Here is a 21,184-nt window from a genome sequence, read left to right as displayed (position 1 = left end):
CTGAAGCCACGGAGGAGGGGGTGGTCTCCGGTATCCGGTTCTTTCCGTAATCCTGCGCTGGTGGAATTTTAAATCCAGCGGGATCTGCTCAGTGGTGCTTGTTTACTGGAACTGCTACACTGAGTTGTTCTTTAGAACGCTTAATTGTTGCATTGTAACGTGCGCAGAGCGTTTAATCGATACATTATCGCACTTGCAGTTTATAGAACGTTAACTTCAGCGGAATGACGATAGCGTGTGTGTAGAACGTTGAGTGGTTACATTGTAGCTCTCGCAGAATGAGCGTTTCGGAACGTTTCACTGTTTTACTGTAACAGTGCAGAAGTGAGCAGAGCAGATCCGGTGTAAATATTCAACAAATGATAGAGGAGGAGTCGGTGCACGACATTAAAAGGGATGTGAACCGAGAGCAAAGAGCTTCGGACTCGGTTTAAAGCGCGCGCTCACTGTGTTCTCCTCAGTTTGCTGGAAGTCCTGCTGCTTTATTATGAAGAGTGATCTCTCGTAACAGGATTTGGGCATTATCGATCGGATTATGAGTGATCATCCATGCAAAATCACGCGAGATTGACTTAGTTTCAGATTTTAAGGGGATTTATTTCTGTTCTTCTCTTCCACCCGTTCGGAGGCATATAGGATGCACCCAGAAAGCAATGAGAACACTGCTAGAGCAGCCAGCGGGACACCCGATTCGGAAGAATTGACCACTGAACCGCAGGCTGGACATACTGAACATCTTGCAGTGGAGCATAAAGAGACGCAGGAGTATGAGGAACCGGAGGGTAAGCTCGCCCCGGAGGACAGCACGATGCAGCTGATACAAACCGGCTGCCCCGACAAGCGTCCGGCGACGCCGCCCGGCGCACACCCGGGACCGGGGTTTGTTCCACCGGAGGGGGGCTTCGGCTGGGTCGTGGTGTTCGCTGCAACGTGGTGCAACGGCTCGATTTTCGGCATCCAGAACTCATTCGGGATTCTGCACATGATGCTGGTGAAAGACCATCAGGAACTGACGGACCAGGCGTCTCAGTTTAAAGTGGGTGAGTGTGTTTCAGTGTTTCACTAAGTGTTGGAAGTGTGAGGTGAAAGGAGATTGCAGGCACGCTTGATCCTGAGAGGCTTAAGGGATCATAACTGGTCTTTCGAGCCCCAGAGTCTGGTGACAGGCGCCTGGAGCTGCTCTCTGGACCCGCCACAGACAGAGGGAGACGCCCACTCACATCACACACTGACACCTGCTACTGAGAATACACAGGAACACAGCCTAATTTGGGGGGATTTTGTCGAAAGGTGAAATAAAAGTATGGCAGTATTTGTTTACATATGTCACCACAAAACTCTATATTCTGTATAATTTCTGTATATATATATATATATATATATATATATATATATATATATATATATATATGTGTATATATATGTATATATATATATATATATAATATATATATGTATATATAATAATAATATTCTGTATGTATATATATATATATATATATATATATATATATATATATATATATATATATATATATATATATATACCATCACTTTACCATATCACTCATTAACTCATCAGAAATATATTTTCTGATTATTATTATAAAACATTCTTAGAGTTTTATTCTGGTCATTGTAAAGTAGCAGCAATTTCACCGTCCAAAGCGTTTTGTAATTGCTCCACTCCCGTCTGGGCTTTCCATTTCTCACTCCATGCTCACGGATCAGAGAAATCATCATTCTATCCACACATTTCTCCTAAACACAGACCAGTGGAGTGAAGAAACAGTGAAAAGTCCTAGTGCTGATCTTGAATCATTTGGAGCTTCCCACCCAGTTATTTACAATAACATCAGCATGATAAAACAGCATGTTAGCAGCTCTCACATTGTGTTAACCAGACCAAGAGATCAATTCAGTGCTCAATGCAGAAGAAAGCAGTATCTGTCACAAACTCTTCTGAACTTGTTAATGTACCCGACAACCCCGGAGCTCACTTCAGATCCTCTGTCTGAGCCAACGTGAGAGAAAACAAGAGCGAGTCCACATGCTTATAATCTCGTAAATGTCTCGCAGGCCTCTGGTTGTTGTTCAGGGAATTGCCATCTGTCTTGCATTCTGAGCTCCATTTTTATGGCCAACACGCAGTAAAAGCTTAGTTTTAATGTTCAGACTCCTTACTTGGCTGTACAACATCACTATTTGATGTTTACATCTTGAATATTAATAAAATCAGGCCCACAGGAGGAGGACAAATTAGTGGTTTGAGGAGACTACGAAGAATGAGCGTTATGAGAAAGTGTTTTCGATGGTTTCTCCCTTGTATTTATAAAGTAATACTGTGATTAATGAAAATATGTGCATGAATTATTTGTGCCAGTCAATATTGTGAGTGTGTGTGTGTGTGTTCAATCTCTTTCTACTCTCTGGCTTGATTCAGTTTTGTGGGTCATTGTATGAAACTTTTTTTTCATACAGAAGGAATTTTTTTCCTTTTTGTTTTAAAAGGAATTTAAGATTAATAAATTGCATTAGGCAAGTATTAGGCTTATACACTGAAAAAAAATATTGTATGATTTATTCTAAAACAGTTTTCACTCTGAAAAAAGATTTTCACAGATGTCAAAAAATAACTAAAGGGAAAAATATATTTTCTTGTATAATGTACTGAATAATCTTTTAATGTACTGTAATAATTAATATATGTATGTATGTATTTATGTGTGGGTTTTAAATTAAAAACAATTTAACTTTATTTTATCTTATTTATTATATAATAATTATGATTCCTATTGATAATTATAAGAGATATCAGTGTTGACAATCTTACAATTTAATTTGATATTATAAATCTTGTTCTCAAGGTCATGAAACTAAGTCTTTCATATATGCATATGCTGATCAATCATCAATAGTTTACTATACAAAATCATTATAAAATTGTTTTTGTTTAAAGATCATACAAAGTAAAAAAGCACCCATTGATAAAACGAATGACTGCAAAAAAATAGTGATTGGATTTTTGTTGATATTTAAAAAAAAACTGCTATCAGCTATCTATTTTTTAATTCAGTTTTTACACCTGTATTAATTACACCTGTTTTCTAGAATGATCTTTCTGATTATAACCATCAGTATTTTCTATTTTCCAGAGCAAATATTGAAAACATTCCTCCATTGACAAGTGTGTTTCACAAAAAAATCGAAGAATTCTTCTACTCTGTCGCTCTCATTCTGTCTCTCTGCATGACGGCCCTTTGTTTAATCTGCTGTGATGGCTGTGATGTAGGCGTGTGTTAGGGATTTGATTGGTCCGTGAGGGGCTCATGGGTAGTGTCAGAACACACGGAGCTTAAAGGGGCATGTCCTGTATCCCCCAGCCTCGCTCACATGGTTCGGCCTGTCCCAACACACACAACACAAAAGTTATGTTAAATCTCAATAGGGGAGACACAATTAAAAAAAAAAAAAAATAGATAATTTTTTTTTTTATTTAAGTTCTGAAAGTGAAAACATGTTTGTCATGTAAGAGTTGTATTTAGATCACTGTCTGATGAAACTGGATCAATTCATAAAAAAAAAAAAAAAAAAAAAAAACGCAGGTGCCAAAAAGAGTGACATCATTGACCTTTAATTGGCATTCAGGTGTACTTGACATCACCTTATACACACCTGCAGTTTCCCAAATGTCACTCTTTTACATGTTCCCTCTCTTTCTTTTTGCGTTCCTCACTCTCTCTCTCTCTCTCTCTCTCACACAGACACATGCACACGCACACACACACACACACACACACATGCGTGCCTACAGAAGGACTGCTGGTAATGCATAGATTCAGATCATGTTACCTATATGTATATCTGGAGCACATGAACTCGGATGCTCTCAGCTGTGTTTCCGCTGACTCTATCTGCATCAAATACTTTCCTAGACGTTTTTAGACTTTTCTATACACTCTTTTCTTTAAAGAAAAATAGTCTTAAAAGCATGGTTTAGAAGTAAAGCAGTAAATACTAAAGGATTTCACCTTGCATTAGTTTGAGAATCAGGTTTTGGGAAGGTTTTCATTATTTTTGCAATTTTTATCATTATAGTTTCGGCTCTAAAGCCTTGTAGATGTTTTACTGCCTTCTTGTCTTGTTAGAATGATTGTACTGTATTTTAGAGATGAGCACACATGAAAACTGCCACAATGTCTGTGTAACTTAGTGGAAGCTAACTATGAACAATTGTGAATGTGCACTTGCTGTACAGTGAAGTTTGTGTGCATTTTGTGTACACCAAAAAATATTATTTGGACACTTTCTTGAGTTTTCTAGCTTGCATTATCAGACTTTCCCATCATTCTCGGCAGCAGTATAATTAATAAAAAAATCAATGATTATTATTATTATTATTTGCTGTGCCAATGAAGTTAAAGCCCATTTTATTCAAACCAAAATCACATGATAAATTAGTAATGCATCAATTTCAGCAACAACAAATATTTTGCAGAAAAAATAATTGTAAGTGTTGGCCAAAAATTGAGGAACAAAATAATTTAATTCCCAGTTCTTCAAGAGCTCCACCACTTTTATGTATATATTTCAGCAATTACTTTTGTATGTTTTTATATAAGTGTTGATTATTAAAAGAAAGTTGATTAACTGATTATAAAAAATACTTTTTATTTAGTTTGTTTTTTAGTGCACCATTAATTAATTATGACTCTGAACTCTAAAGTCCTTCTCTGGACCATTTTTTAATTAAGAATTTGAATGGCTTAGTGAGTCTGTTTGAAACCTGGCATTTTATCTGTATAAGGATTTTAAAGTATTGTTAACTTGTATCCTGCATAAAATCTGAAATCCAAGGTCAAACACAAGTCTGAATATTCAACCTTGGTGAAAAGGCCTTTCCTTGCAGCACAGGTGAAATGAGATGAAGGACTGAGAACAGTAAACATGTGTTGGTGAAATGTGAAAGCGTTCGTTGGCAGTCTGGCATGCAATTGATACTTTTCAAGCTATTTGGTATCCAGGACACTCAGAGACAGTCAGTCTGTGAATATGTTTGACAGATGCCTTAGGTGTCAAACAACAATAAAGCAAATTCATCTATTGTTTATGTTCACTTGCTTACTTTTTCGCCACTAGAAGCATATTGCGGGCTGAATATTTTAACTCTGTAGCACCACCAAATGTAGTGTACATTTGAGCTTATAACTCATAAACCAAATGACCCCATTTTGTACTTCTCTGATTAATATGGTTTCTTTCAACCCAACTTGAATTTTAAATTATTGTCAAATCATCTTCAAATCATGCTGGTCAGAAGTTATTCAAATCTTTTTGATACACCAAACCATTTGTAACACAGCAATCTTTTTCTCTCTCTCGTGATGGCGCCGCTGGCGGCTGCCTCCATGGCTTGCTCCGCAGTTGTTTTTATGTTATTTGTTAGTTTGTCCAGTCTTTAGTTATGTCCCTGCAATCAGTTTCACCAGAGACAAGTTACTGGACCTTCAGCAGTACACAACACCCAATATTTCACCAGTTTTCGACTATTCTGATTTTTTGTTGGACATTGTAGTTGGTGGAGCAGTGGCGCTGATCAAACGCTTTAGGATGCACAAGCGTGGGAAGCGTGGGAAGCGAGCCAGCACGCGTGAATCTCAGACAACACGGATTTGCTGTCTAGCATCCATCTGGCAAAACTTTGCTCTCTAACCAACAAAACAGACAAACCTTCTGCTGTCCAGGATAACAAAGGATTTTTCACATTCTTCTGCTCCGTGTTTCACGTAAACCTGGATGAATGACGTCATACTGGACAGCACGCTACATCTGCCGGGCTTTCAGCTGTTCAGAGTGGATCAGTAACGCAGAATCAATGGAGAAATCTTGTGGCGGTGGGACATGCTTTTACATTAATGAGAGGTGGTGCACAGATGTAACTTTGTTAAAGAAGATATGCGGTCCCAATCTAGAAGTGCTTTTCATTAAATGTAAAGCTTTCTACACGCCGCGGGAGTTTTGTCCTCACAAAAGTTCCTGGTCTGTCTAGATGTTGCATAACATAAGCAGTCCCATGTTGACTGCATCATCCACTTGTTAAATTGTTTGCTCTGTAGGCAAACTGTTCCTGGGGGCCACTCTCTCTCAGGAATTGAAGTTTCACATGGACTTCATTGTGAAAAAGGCCCAGCAGAGGAGCTGCCACAGGAGCTGCTAAAAAAGTTTTACTCCACCAACATTAAATCCATCCTCTATTGGCACTTTTCCACTGCATGGTAAGACACGGTATGGCTTGGTATGGCTCATTACGGTTCCCTTTTGGGAGGTTGTCCACTGGATACAGTACCTGGTACCTGGTACTTTCTTTAGGTACCACCTCGGTGACATGAAGTAACCAAAACGTGACGTGTAAACTCTGCTGATCATTGACTGGCCAGAGAGAATCTTCTCTACCTGTGTCACTGAACTTGCGACCAAAACACAACAGAACTGCTAGATTTAAATCAGCACAAAAATGCCTGTTTCGTTGTCTATCTAGAAAGTACAGACATTCCTCTCATTGATAGCAGAGGCGTGGATCCAGTGAGAGCTTGATTGGGCAATGTGGAATTAAAAAGTTCCTGTCCACTCTAAAGCAATGCTAAACTGCATTTGAAGTGCAAACCGAGCCGAGTCAAGCCGTACCATACTATGCCTTACCAAGCTGAACGTACCACGCAGTGGAAAAGTGCCATATAACCGTCTGGTTCAGCTCGGCTACCAAATCTGAACTCCGAAGACAACGTTGGATAGTCCAGACTGCTGAGCGAGTCATTGGTACAATTTCCCTCTACTCTCCAAGAAGTGTACTTATACAGAGTGAGCAAAAGGGTTGCCAAGATCACTCTGGACCCCTCACATCCAGCACGCTCCCTCTTTGAACTATTGCCATCTGGTCGAAACTACAGAGCTCTGAGCACCAGAACGGCCAGACACAGGAACAGTTTCTTCCCTCAGGCAATCCATCTCATGAACACTTGATAATAACTGTTGAACACACAACACTAGTTCTACATACAAAACTGCGTTGCACTTTATTTTACAGTACGCGTACTTACATGTACTTATAGTGTACTTACAGTGTATTTATCTAAGAAAGTTATGGTAATACAAGGTAAATAGATGGGGTTTAGGTTTAGGGGTAGGTTCAGGGTTAGTACCTAGTTATTACATAGTAATTACTATAATAAGTACATAGTATGTACATGGGGAACAGGACTGTAAAATAAAGTGCTACCCAAAACTGTCTACTGTAATATACCTGTACATACAATTGTCAATCTGTATATTGTAATTCTCTGTTCACTTGTTCTATTTTTATTATTTCATTATCTGTGTTTTTGTCCTTCTTTAGTCATTCTGTTGCATTGTGGAAGCCTCTGTCATGAAAACAAATTCCTTGTATATATAAACATACCTGGCAATAAAGCTCATTCTGATTCTGAATTCTGAATTCTGATTCATTTTAAAGCAAGGATGCATTTTTGCAGTGTTTTGACTTACTGACTTAAAAACTTGTTTTGCAACATTTACATAGGTGTGTGTTTACAGCTGTTTATTATTCAGCAATTTTGTGCCATGAGTGTGATATGCAAATCAGAACACACAGGCAAATATTTTTAATGAAAATTTGTCTGAAGCAATGTTATTTTTGAATATATTATAGTTGTTGTTAATAATTTAAATCCGCTTTTATTTTTTTATGTTTTCTATTTTCTATTCTTATTTTAAATTTTATTTTAACTGTAGCTAAATATTTAGTAATTATGTTTTTTCTTATTTAATTTAATTAATTTGTATTTGTTTGTTTTTCATTAGATATTTTAGTATATCTATAGGTTTATAGGTTTAAACTAGAAAAGTTTTCTCAGCAACCTTAAAAAAAGAGTTTTTTATATTTTATTTCAATTAATGTTTATTATGTTTCATGCAATGAAAAGTTGTTTTTTTTCAATCTTTTTACTATTTTAGTATATCAAGTTAAATAAATTATGAGAAATGTTGCCTCGGCAGAAAGTTTTTTTTTTTTTTTTTTTTTGTATAAAATTTTAAGTAACAATTTTTTTTTTCATTTTAGTTTCATTTAACTATAATAACCCTGCAGAAATAGTTGTATGTAAATTATTTTACACAAGTAGTAAATAGAATATAGAAAAGAAAAATAAAACATTAAATATTGCCTTGCTAGAACATCTTCTATTTATTAAGCTACAAATTATTATCGACATGTGGACATTTTAAGTTATTTTTGTATAGGTTATATTAGGTTACATAATCAGTTTGGTACTCATTACCGAGATAGAATGTTTTTTTTTTTTTTTTTCAGATTAAACTGTTTTTGTCATTAAAATAAAGTCACAATGCAATTCAATGGCTTTATTTTTCTTTATTCAAAAGATATTTTCTTACTTTTTTCTTTTGATTTGCTTTGACATATGACCCGGACGTGTTCTTGACAGGTTTTTCTAGATTCACTCTGACAGATAGACTTGAAGGGTCTTATAAGGACAGATGGATATGAACAGAGACAGAGAGAAAATTGAGGGAATAACGCATGTAGGAAGAAGAAAGGGATGTACAGAGAGAGTGATCCGTGCTTTCCTGCGGCCGAGTGTCTTTATCCACAATCTGTCAAAGAGCATCTGTCAGTGTTAGTGGGTCACTCGTTTCCTTGTTTTCCCTTTTATTTCTGTTCTAGGTGGAAAACACCATTCATTGCTGTCCTTTCTGTTTTTATCTACCTCATTTAACAAATGATCCAATAATAAAACATGTGGAGCAAACTCATTAGTGAGAATTAGGACTGGGTGATTTGGAACAAAGGAGAGAGAGAATGAGAGAGTGATATAATGAAAAGCAGAGAAGAGTGGCATAAATGAAATGAGTGCAAGTAAAATCCCATTCATTTTCTTCATAGAGAAGTGGAGTTTAACAACATCAGGCACATTTATTAGGTTAAATAACATTATTATTCTATGACAGTGGAAGTTTTGACCTTTGGCATTTGAAAAATGATGGTATGGATTTTTTGATAATTTTTTGAATGTATATTTACCCACTGTTAGTAGGCGAATGCAGATTTACTGTATTGATTTCTAAAAGACAAAACAGTATGATTAAAAAATTTTTTTTGGAGAACTGAAAGGGAAGTGAGAGGATGTTAGAGTAAGAAAGAAAGGCTTAAAAGTTCATGGAGCTGTTGTTACGATCAGTTATGTTTGTATATTCACAAGATCTAGTGTTTTCCACTATATCTTGATTGGTTTCCCTTTCTGTCACCTGCCAACCGGAAGTATAAAAGGCGATGTCGCATCGGTTTCATGAGGGTTGGGCTGGGCTGTGTTTGTGCACCTCTTTGAAATATTTCTAGCCCCAAAGTATGCATGCTTTGTTACCCTGTATGTTGTTTATTTGCCTTATTCTTTGTTTTACCCCTTGTGTTTAGTTTTGGTATTTGATTTGAGCATGGTGTGTCCATGCTCTTTGCTCACCTGTTTGGTAAGTTGAGAGGAGAGAAGAGATTTGAGATGTTTCTTGTTCCTTTTTTGGCAGTTTTGGATTTCTCTGGTTTATTTTTTGTCCAGAAAAATGTAAACAAATAGAACCCGTTGCTTACAAAAGCAGTCAAAGGGGTGACAGGAGAGAAGCGAGAAATGTTCTTGTTTTTCAAGACTCTGTTTCAGCTGTCAGCCGCATGGGAGCGAAGTGAGGTCATATGGTGTGATTTCACTCGACACACTCTTGTGACATGGGCACACACACACACAAAACACTAGACTGAATATTACGCTTTAGATTCTGCATAACAATGCTCTGCATCCTACAGGAGTATCATGGTGATGTGTTTGGCACAAGAAAAAAAAATCAACCCTTGTAACAAAGAAGTCCTTAACTTTATGGAATATGACAACAAATCATCAATTGTGCCTACTGATAATATAATATTAAAGGGTTAGTTCACCCCCCAAATTATGCTGTGTTTTACTCACCCCCAAAGCATCCTAGGTATATAATACTTTTTGCTTTCAGATCAATCCAGTCAGATCTTTCTGGATCTTTAAAGCTCTATCGTTGCATTTAGCAGGTGCTGCATTGCTTCGGTCCAAAAGACGTGAAATGAAAAGCACCCTTCCATAAAAAAAAGTGTCTCACACAGCTCCGAGGGGTGAACATATGAACAAAAATAACCATATTCAAAACGTAATAATCACTTTAATCTAGCTTGCACTCACAGTTGTAAATGAAGCAGTTCCAGGGGAATTACGTCAGCTTTGAGGCGCCCGGAGCCGTGTGAGACAAAAAAAAAGCTTGAAAGGTCAAAGACAATTTTTAATATGACTCTGATTTGTATTCGTCTGAAAGAAGAAAGTCATATATCCCTAGGATGCTTTGGGGATGAGTAAAACGCAGACAAATTTTCATTTTTGGGTGAACTAACCCTTTAATGAAGTAAAAGGTCACTTAAGTGTACTTAATGAGAAACACTTTCATGACTATGTTTCTTAACACATTTAAGTATGGTTTTAAAAAGTGCACTTTGTAATAATATCAAATTATAGTTTTACTTTAAAGTACATTGTTGTTTTTTTATCTTTAGTCATGCTTTAAAAAGTCCACTCATTTTGATGCGATGACTTAGTAAAGCACATGTAAAGTATTAACCTGATCTCATGAAACCTGATCACATGAATGTGTGTTCCAACGCCACGATTTTCTGTTTTTATTTGGCATACTATTTATAAGCAGAAATGGTCTTTGCATTGATCTTTTCATGAGACTGGGCTCCAAGTACTTTATTTTAAATTACCTGTTATTCGATATTACATTATATATTGATAGTATATTAACTTCATACTTACAAATATATAATTACAAATATATTTACTTGACATACAAGTTTCAAAAGAAATTACATTTAAGTATATTTTAATTTATAATAAATGCTTGTCCACATATTTGGCAGTACATTTTAACAATAAGATATGTTTTAGAGACAATATATGTATTTCTGAAATTACATAAAAAGATATATTGCCTACTTAAAGCCCTACTTAAGCATGTCAAAAAAGCAAAACTAATAGCATTTAATATAAATTTAGTGTGCAATACATTTTGGTCACACTTATTTTAGGGTCCAGTTCTCACTATTAAATAACCATCAACTATGACTTTTGCCTCAATTAACTCCTTATTTGCTGCTTATTAATAGTTTATAAGGTAGTTGTTAAGTTTAGGGTATTGGGTAGGATTATGGATGTCATGCATTATATGTACTTTATAAGCACTAATAAACAGCCAATATGTTAATAATAGACATGCTAATAAGCAAGTAGTTATTAGTGTGAATTGGACCCTATACTAAAGTGTTACCTACATTTTCATTCATTGCAATTAACATGCAATTAGTTGTCCACAAACATTACATTAAATTCACACTGATTTTTTAAATGAATAAATATATTTTAAGTTATATTTAAATATAGAACTTCGGTAATAATAATCTTTTTCTGAAAAAGTATTCTTAAGTGTAATTCTTTCCCTCAAAGGGAGTTTCTCTTTATTCCGCTTTCACTCATTTAGATTTTTTCCTCCAGCAAAACAGCTAAATCCATTGGGTTTGCTTTCAGAAATTCTAAATGAAAGATTTAAGATCAGAAAAATTGGATACATTTCTGAATATTGTAAGCAAACACTGTCCAGGCCCTTTTTTGTTTGGTAAAAACCAGTTCAAGTTCGATTCCACCACCCCCTCTTAGAACATTTGCATCAGGCTCCTTTTCTTGTTTGTTTTGTTGTTAGCTGTGCATTATTTATCATAGGTTAAAACTAAAACCCTCTGATATTTTCAGCTCTCTGTGTTGATTTTTATCTTGGAGAAGTAAGGTAATCCATTCCTAATAGTCACTGGAATGTTTAATCCTTGAGACGTGGCCTCAGACTCCCCTACACACACACACACACACACACACACACACACACACACACAGACTTTATCCACCTCATGTTTTCTGCATAATCTTTTATCCGAGCTGTTAGAACCGGGTCTTTCAGAACACTCTATTCCTAAACAGGGACTCTTTGCATTGTTCTAATCTTCTGAACTCGTAGTTCCAACTGAACATCACAGAAAGTTTGGTCATTTGCGAAGCTAACAAAACAACAAACAAAACCCTGACTGTGAAACCTGTGGAAAACATACGTCTCATACGACTGTATAAGCCAGCAGGAGTCGGAGGGGCCTTATGTAGACCCTGACCTTGTGTTCTTCTACAAAATATGGATAAACAGTCATTTGCTTGGTTTGTTAAAGTACCGCTTCCTCTCTGGATTCATGGGGCCACATTTCCACTGAACCTCAGCCAAGAATGACTCGCCGAGGAGGGCTCACACACACACACACACACACACACACACATACAGGTCAGCGTCAAATATTGAACCAGTGTCCTTAGACTCCAGACTTACTGTGCAGACATTAAACTACCTTTGAACCATGAAAAAACATGCAGTGTGTTTGTTTGTCTGAGCTTGACGTCGATTGTAACTGGCCAGTGCTCTAAATACAGAGATGATGGACTTTCTTCTCTGTCTCTTTGCAGAATTATCTGGGTGAACAAAGAATGTGTGTTTGGGTGCATGCATGTGTCAAATCTACTGTTTGTGTTCAGGGTGGGCAATATATAAAAATAATAGCGCAATTTTTTCAGGAAATATCACAATCTTATCAAAATGTTTGTTTTCAAGACTAATTTGCAAGTTGAGCAGCTCATTGAAGAAAAGTAAACAACAAAGAAATGAGTGGAAAGCATGAAAAATATAAATACTATAGACAAAAGCAGCCCAGGCTCATTTGAAATTCTTGACTCTAAATACATTTCTTCAGCACTGTTATTATGTACCTTACTGCACTTTTCGTAGCAGTTTCAATGTGAAACGTCTAGTGAGTTACGCTAAAACGCAGGTTCAATACGTGACCCTGGCACACTGATATAGGCATATACGTATTGCGGTGGTTTGTTGATGCAGCCATGCTATTTTAACTCTGTTTTGTTAAACCATAGTTTCACGGGGTTCGTATTTCAATCATTGTGAAATACACCTGTTAGGCGCTTTCTTCAGTTACTCCTTTATGTAACCATAGCTTTTAACCATAAGCAGATGTCATTAGCAAACCCGTATTGTCTGATCAAACGAGCAGACCTACTTAGTGAGAAAACTCATGCATATGAAGCTGGATGCTTACCTTCAAATGCATCAGTTTTCAAATCTCACAGCATGTTAAATTCATAACATAATATTGCTCAAATAATTATTTGAAAATTAGTCGATTAATCGAAAAAATTTATCAAAACTGTGGACCTGCAAATATGTGAAAAAGTTTATTACTTTATTTAAGTATAATATAAGTTGTTGGAGATTTACTGCCTCTAGTGTTCATTTCAACTGGAAACTGCAGCGATTCGTGTGTATAAGTAAGTTTTTGGAGTTTTGCAGAAATGTAGGTAGAGGCATATATTTCCAATGAGCATATGTTGGAAAAAAGATACAAAATGAAGTATACAGTGCTTTTCAGAAATACAGAAATTGTACAGATCCACAATACTGAAATATACATACATTTTATTAAAATGAAAAAAAAAAAATTCAGTCAAGATATTTTCTCTGTCTTGTTGTTCGATTAACATTAATTACAAGGCAATCGCTGGGCATCGCTGCTTCCAGCGGAGTTGAAGGTGATTTGAGGTTAACGGTGAGGGCTTCTCCCAAGGAAGTTCCTCATCCCTCAAGCGCCCTTCGGGGAGAGTGGCATTGTTTGAGTCGGACCCAGAGATAACGGCTATGCTTTCCCAGGCCCCCAAGAATGTCAGGCTCATGTGGAATCCTCCAATGCATCCCGGTCCTTTGAGGCTGAATGAGTGTCGTGTGTCGCAACTCGCAAATAGCAAATACGCATTCCCCCCAGTGAGCTTACTCACACAGATGCTGTGCAAGATCAGGGAGGACGAGGAGCAGGTCTTGTTAGTGGGTCCATACTGGCCCAACAGGACCTGCTCCCCGGAACTCAAGCTACTCACAACCTTAGGGGGACCAGAAGGTTAAATCCTCCCAGACCCCCCTCATTACCCTCTTGGGATTTAGCATTGGTGCTAAGTGCCCAACAAACTGCTCCCTTCGAACCTTTGGAGTCAGTCGAGTTGAAGTTTCTCTCCATGAAAAGCCTACTCCTGACTGCATTGACCTCGATCAAGAGGGTGGGGGACCTCCAGGCATTTTCGATTGATGAAACGTGAATTGAGTTCTCCAGTGCAACACTAAGACCCCAGCTGGGCTATGTGCCCAAGGTTCCTACCACTCCCTTTAGGGACCAAGTGGTGAACCTGCAAACTCTGCTCCTAGAGGAGGCAGACCCAGTCCTAGCTTTGCTCTGTCCTGTACTTGCTCTGCATCAGTACGTGGATAGAACTCTTTAGGAGCTTTAGGACCTCAGAACAGCTCTTTGTCTGTTACGGAGGACAGCAGAAGGTGAAAGCGGTCTCCAAGTAGAGAATGGCCCACTGGATAGTGGGTGACATCACCTTGGTTTATGAGGCACAAGGTGTGTTGTGTCTGCTCAGGCAGCATGCTCATTCCACTAGGCATGTTGCATCTTCCATAACGCATAGTTCTCCAGATAGTTCCCTAACCAGGCAAATCCGGTCAAGTCCTCTAGCACTTCTGCGACCGGACATGGTGGACTGGTCTGGTGTTACCCACATTTACAATTAGTCATTTTGCAGGCGCTTTTATCCAAAGTGATTTACAATTTGGGAATACAGGTCCTTCTAAAAAAATTAGCATATTGTGATAAAGTTCATTATTTCAAATATTTCAGGTCTTTTATTGTTTTAATACTGATGATTTTGGCATACATCTCAAAAAAATTAGCATATCATGAAAAGGTTCTCTAAACAAGCAATTAACCTAATCATCTGAATCAACTAATTAACTCTAAACACCTGCAAAAGATTCCTGAGGCTTTTAAAAACTCCCAGCCTGGTTCATTACTCAAAACCGCAATCATGGGTAAGACTGCCGAACTGACTGCTGTCCAGAAGGCCGTCATTGACACCCTCAAGCGAGAGGGTAAGACACAGAAAGACATTTCTGAACGAATAGGCTGTTCCCAGAGTGCTGTATCAAGGCACCTCAGTGGGAAGTCTGTGGGAAGGAAAAAGTGTGGCAAAAAACACTGCACAACGAGAAGAGGTGATCGGACCCTGAGGAAGATTGTGGAGAAAGACTGATTCCAGACCTTGGGGGACCTGCGGAAGCAGTGGACTGAGTCTGGAGTAGAAACATCCAGAGCCACCGTGCACAGGCGTGTGCAGGAAATGGGCTACAGGTGCCGCATTCCTCAGGTCAAGCCACTTTTGAACCAGAAACAGCGGCAGAAGCACCTGACCTGGGCTACAGAGAAGCAGCACTGGACTTTTGGACAAATTTTGCATGTCATTCGGAAATCAAGGTGCCAGAGTCTGGAGGAAGACTGGGGAGAAGGAAATGCCAAAATGCCCGAAGTCCAGTGTCAAGTAACCACAGTCAGTGACGGTCTTGGGTGCCATGTCAGCTGCTGGTGTTGATCCACTGTGTTTTATCAAGGGCAGGGTCAATGCAGCTAGTTATCAGGAGATTTTGGAGCACTTCATGCTTCCATCTGCTGAAAAGCTTTATGGAGATGAAGATTTCGTTTTTCAGCATGACCTGACACCTGCTCACAGTGCCAAAACTACTGGTAAATGGTTTACTGACCATGATATTACTGTGCTTAATTGGCCTGCCAACTCTCCTGACCTGAACCCCATAGAGAATCTGTGGGATATTGTGAAGAGAAAGTTGAGAGATGCAAGACCCAACACTCTGGATGAGCTTAAGGCCGCTATCGAAGCATCCTGGGCCTCCATAACACCTCAGCAGTGCCACAGGCTGATTGCCTCCATGCCACGCCGCATTGAAGCAGTCATTTCTGCAAAAGGATTCCCGACCAAGTATTGAGGGCATAACTGAACATAAATATTTGAAGGTTGACTTTTTTGTATTGAAAACACTTTTCTTTTATTGGTCGGATTAAATATGCTAATTTTTTGAGACAGGAATTTTGGGTTTTCATGAGCTGTATGCCAAAATCATCAGTATTAAAACACTAAAAGACCTGACATATTTCAGTTGGTGTGCAATGAATCTAAAATATATGAAAGTTTAATTTTTATCATTACATTATGGAAAATAATGAAGGTTATCATAATATGCAAATTTTTTGAGAAGGACCTGTATATAAAGCGATTCTTCTTAAAGTGTCAAACAGACACAGGAAGTGCTTGAAATGCCTAGTTTCAAGCATTTGTTCAAATAAGGACAAGCTAGAAAGGGAAGGACAAAGTTTTTTATTTTAGGATTAAGTACTAAAGTACTAAATTAAGTACTTAATTGTTATGGAAAGTACTGCATTATGTTACTTTTGAGTTGCTTTATAAATCTGGGCCGGGCTTGCTTGTTTGTTTTAATATAAAAAAAGGTTTTCTTTTACAAATGTAAAAGCCCTTTTATAACAAAAGTGAAATGAATATGCCTCAGGCTGAATGTAAATGTAAATTCATGTCTGTAAAGTAGGGTGCAGCTCAAACAAATTGCATAAAGCATATGACACAGGAGAGGAAAGTTCAACATTATTCAGCAATAACAAAATTAAACATAAATGTGTCATTATTGCTTGTATGGTTGAATTAGTTCATCGAAGGCCAGAAGCAAAGACATTGGTTAATAAAATGGGATTAAATACATAAATTATATTTGTTTTATTTAACATGTAATTATTGTAAAATATTCTGAGTTTGCATTTACATTTTTTTTTTTTCATTTTGAAGCAGGTAAGATGAGTAAATACATATTCATATTTAGCCAAACTACAGTAAGCATGATGTTCACACAACACCGCTGCACTTACTCCCGAATTTCTCTCAACATGGCAACATGGGAAGACAAAAGTATGGGAAACAAAATAAATGCTGTTACTTTACTAGATACTTAAAAGTTATCTGATTACATAACTCGCGTTACTTGTAATGCGTTACCCCCAACACTGTTCGAGATATCATCAGATTCGTGAGTGTTTTTCCACATTCATCACATGAGAAAAATTTGTTCACACAAATTAATCTCAAAGCTGGTTATTTTGACAGTGATCTTATTTGTGGTGTTTTCTGTTGTATTGCTTAAGGTCAGCGATTTGCATTGTGTGACTTAAATAATAATAATCCCACAGATTTAGACTTAACTGAGACTTGAGGCCAGTAAAATACCTAGCAATTATATAGCAGGGCACTAAAAATACTCAGAATGACCTCGCAACCATTGATATGTATATACAGTACATATCTATGATAGCAATGTATCCAACCTCCCAGAACAATGTAGCATTGTGGCACTGAGTCTGGCAAATGGAAAATAAGGTTAATATACTTCATCATTTATTGACCACATCTTTTTCTCTTTCTTTCTCCAGCATGGGTTGGTGCTTTGGCGATGGGGATGATATTCTTCTGCTCTCCGGTGGTCAGTATGTTCACCGATCACTTCGGATGCCGGAAGACGGCCGTCTGCGGAGCGTTTGTGGCCAGCCTCGGTCTTCTCACCAGTTCCTTTGCAACGTAAGTTCCTTCTTTTTTTCTTATCTTTTCTATTTTAACCACATGTACATAGTTTTAATTTTGTGTTACTTTAGCAATTTCATAGTACATCTGGAAATAATATGTAAAATGTAAGCTATTACATATTATATTATATTATATTATATTATATTATATTATATTATATTATATTATATTATATTATATTATATTATATTATATTATATTATATTATATTATATTATATTATATATAAACTGTTGAACTAAACTGACAAATATACTATAAATATATAAACAGAAGAAGATAAAATCACTTAACATTTTTCTATATGTATGTTTTTCTTGGGAATTAAAAAAAACAAACAAAAACGTATGGTTCTAGGTATTGTTCTATGCTGCTCGCATAAAATTCAAGACATTGATGTTTACCTACAAAACCACCACTGGCTCTGCACCCATTTACCTAAATGTATTACTTCAGACTTTTGTTCTCTCTAGAAGCTTGTGTTCTGCAAGTGAACGTCGCTTGATTGTGCCATCCCAAAGAAGCACAAACTCAATTTTACAGACTTTTAAATTAAACGTTCCCTCCTGGTGGAATGACCTCCCCAACTCAATCCGAGCAGCTGAGTCCTTAGCCATCTTCAAGAATCGTCTTAAAACACATCTCTTCCATCTTCACTTTAGCACTCACTATTCTAATGCTATTCTTAAAAAATCAAACTATCTTTCTAATCTTTTTGTATTCTATTTTCTTTTCATTTATTACATATTATATATATAAATAAAAGACCTCTAACACTAGTTTGCTCTATTCTTTTTCTATTATATCTGTTTTCTTTTTATTTATTATATTATAAAAGCCCTTGCTTTGTGTACTGAAAGGATTATTAGGAACACCTGTTCGATTTCTCAATGCAATTATCTAATCAACCAATCACATGGCAGTTGCTTCAATGCATTTAGGGGTGTGGTCCTGGTCAAGAAAATCTCCTGAACTCCAATGAACTGAATGTCAGAATGGGAAAGAAAGGTGATTTAAGCAATTTTGAGCATAGGATGTTTGTTGGTGCCAGACGGGCCGGTATTTCAGTATTTGAGTATTTCACAATCTGCTCAGTTACCGGGATTTTCACACACAACCATTTCCAGGGTTTACAAAGAATGGTGTGAAAAGGGAAAACCATCCAGTATGCGGCAATCCTGCGGGCCAAAATGCCTTGTTGATGCTTGAGGTCAGAAGAGAACGGGCCGACTGATTCAAGCTGATAGAAGAGCAACTTTGACTGAAATAACCACTCGTTACAACCGAGGTATGCAGCAAAGCATTTGTGAAGCCACAACACGCACAACCTTGAGGCAGATGGGCTGCAACAGGAGAAGGCCCCACCGGGTACCACTCATCTCCACTACAAATAGGAAAAAGAGGCTACAATTTGCACGAGCTCACCAAAATTGGACAGTTGAAGACTGGAAAAATGTTGCCTGGTCTGATGAGTCTCGATTTCTGTTGAGATGGTCAGATGGTAGAGTCAGAATTTGGCGTAAACAGAATGAGAACATGGATCCATCATGCCTTGTTACCACTGTGCCGGCTGGTGGTGGTGGTGTAATGGTGTGGGGGATGTTTTCTTTGCACACTTTAGGCCCCTTAGTGGTGCCTTAATTGGACATCGTTTAAATGCCACGGCCTACCTGAGCATTGTTTCTGACCATGTCCATCCCTTTATGACCACCATGTACCCATCCTCTGATGGCTACTTCCAGCAGGATAATGCACCAGGTCACAAAGCTCGAATCATTTCAAATTGGTTTCTTGAACATAATAATGATTTCACTGTACTAAAATGGCCCCAAAGTCACCAGATCTCAACCCCATAGGGCATCTTTTGGATGTGGTGGAACGGGAGCTTTGTGCCCTGGATGTGCATCCCACAAATCTCCATCAACTGCAAGATGCTATTCTATCAATACGGGCCAACATTTCTAAAGAATGCTTTCAGCACCTTGTTGAATCAGTGCAACGTAGAATTAAGGCAGTTCTGAAGGTGAAAGGGGGTCAAACACAGTATTAGTATGGTGTTGTGGTGATTAGGAAAGCCACACACCTGTCTATATAAGACCTTACAGCTCTCAGGGCATGTCAGAGCAAATGGGAATCATAAGGTCAAAGGAGCTGCCAGAAGAGATCAGAGACAGAACTGTGGCAAGACACAGATCTGGTCAAGGTTACAGAAACATTTATGCTGCACTTAAGGTTCATGTATATGTATATGTATATGTATATGTATATGTATATGTATATGTATATGTATATGTATATGTATATGTATATATATATATTTTTTCCCAAACACAATATTTTTATTGTTTAAAACAATATCTCTTTTACGTGGGTAAGATGTCAGTCAATAATGTCTCCTGTCAATCATTTTGTGCGTTCATGTCTTTGGAGGCTGTTCGAAGTGATGGAGGCCGACAAATCACTTAGCCTCCTAAAGTGTGCTTATATAAAAGGTTACAGAAACATGCAAACAGTCTTTTAAGCAAAAGGACAAACACACATAGGACAGCAGGATGTGTACAGCAGAACATTTATGTAATCTTTGCTTTCTTTCTCTTCTCTTCTCTCCTTTCCTTCATTCTTTTCCTTCTCGTTGTTTTCTCACAGTGCCTTCTTTCTGAGATGTTTGTGCAGTTGGACAGAGTGCTGGTTTTATTCCAAGCCCAACTTGCTGTTGTTAAAAAAGGTTGGAAAAAATGGTCAGCTTGGTCCTGCTGCGTTTAGAGCCTGAAACACTCAAAAAGCACAAACGCTAACACACACACACACACACACACACACACACACACACACAAACTATTTCCCTCCCTTCCTCAGGCTTTGAACACAAGTGTCTCCTGCAGGGTTGAGTTTCTCTCTTCCATCCCACAATCCCTCATACACACTAACGTCTGTTTGGTCGTTATCCAATGTGTCCTACTGGCTGTGTGTTGCACATTCTCTGGCTTCACGGGTCGCAGGTCAGTTGGAAGTGAAATGCTTCAGTTTAATAAGGAAAGAAAAACATGAGAAATCATAGTTCTGCTGTAAGAGTGCTCAGATCAATCCTGCACCTTGTATGACTTTATTTCTAGTTGGTCTGCAGCCATCTTGCAGAAGTTGCTTATGAACACTTGAGATAAACGTACTTTCAAAAAGAGTGCTTTTTACGGAAAAGCTCTCTGAATGCCTTTTTTTCTCAGACACTTAAATGCATGTAATAGCAATTAAGAAAAAAATTATTTTAGATTTAAATGAAATATAGTGCAATATAACACATTAAATATAATGAGTTTTATTGTGCTTTCTTTGACTAACTTAAGCTGGACTCATTTTAAATACATGTAAATGGCCATTTTTGTATTAATGTTTTTATGTGCACATACAGATATACAGATACAGATTAATAATATACTTTGAAGTTTCAAGTACATTAC

At 37.5% G+C, this 21,184-nt stretch overlaps 1 protein-coding gene across 2 annotated transcripts in view; it reads left to right on the top strand.

Moving 5' to 3' along the window:
• The first annotated feature begins 232 nt into the window (after nucleotides 1-232).
• LOC113092183 (monocarboxylate transporter 8-like) overlaps nucleotides 233-21,184 on the top strand; it is a 34,767-nt gene continuing 13,815 nt past the window's right edge. Inside the window, exons 1-2 of one of the 2 annotated variants that reach the window (XR_003287535.1) lie at nucleotides 233-1,040; nucleotides 17,579-17,723. Coding sequence is in view for 1 of the 2 variants with exons in the window: in XM_026257800.1 (XP_026113585.1) it covers nucleotides 638-1,040; nucleotides 17,579-17,723 (548 nt within the window). In the remaining variant the exon portion in view is untranslated. The remainder of the gene's footprint in view (nucleotides 1,041-17,578; nucleotides 17,724-21,184) is intronic. The other variant, XM_026257800.1, reaches the window with a different exon arrangement.

The sequence above is a fragment of the Carassius auratus genome, unplaced genomic scaffold (assembly GCF_003368295.1).
Source record: "Carassius auratus strain Wakin unplaced genomic scaffold, ASM336829v1 scaf_tig00214504, whole genome shotgun sequence".
NCBI classification, from domain to species: Eukaryota; Metazoa; Chordata; class Actinopteri; order Cypriniformes; family Cyprinidae; genus Carassius; species Carassius auratus.
The sequence above is the reverse complement of the archived record's forward strand: the minus strand, read 5'-3'. Positions and strand labels throughout refer to the sequence as shown.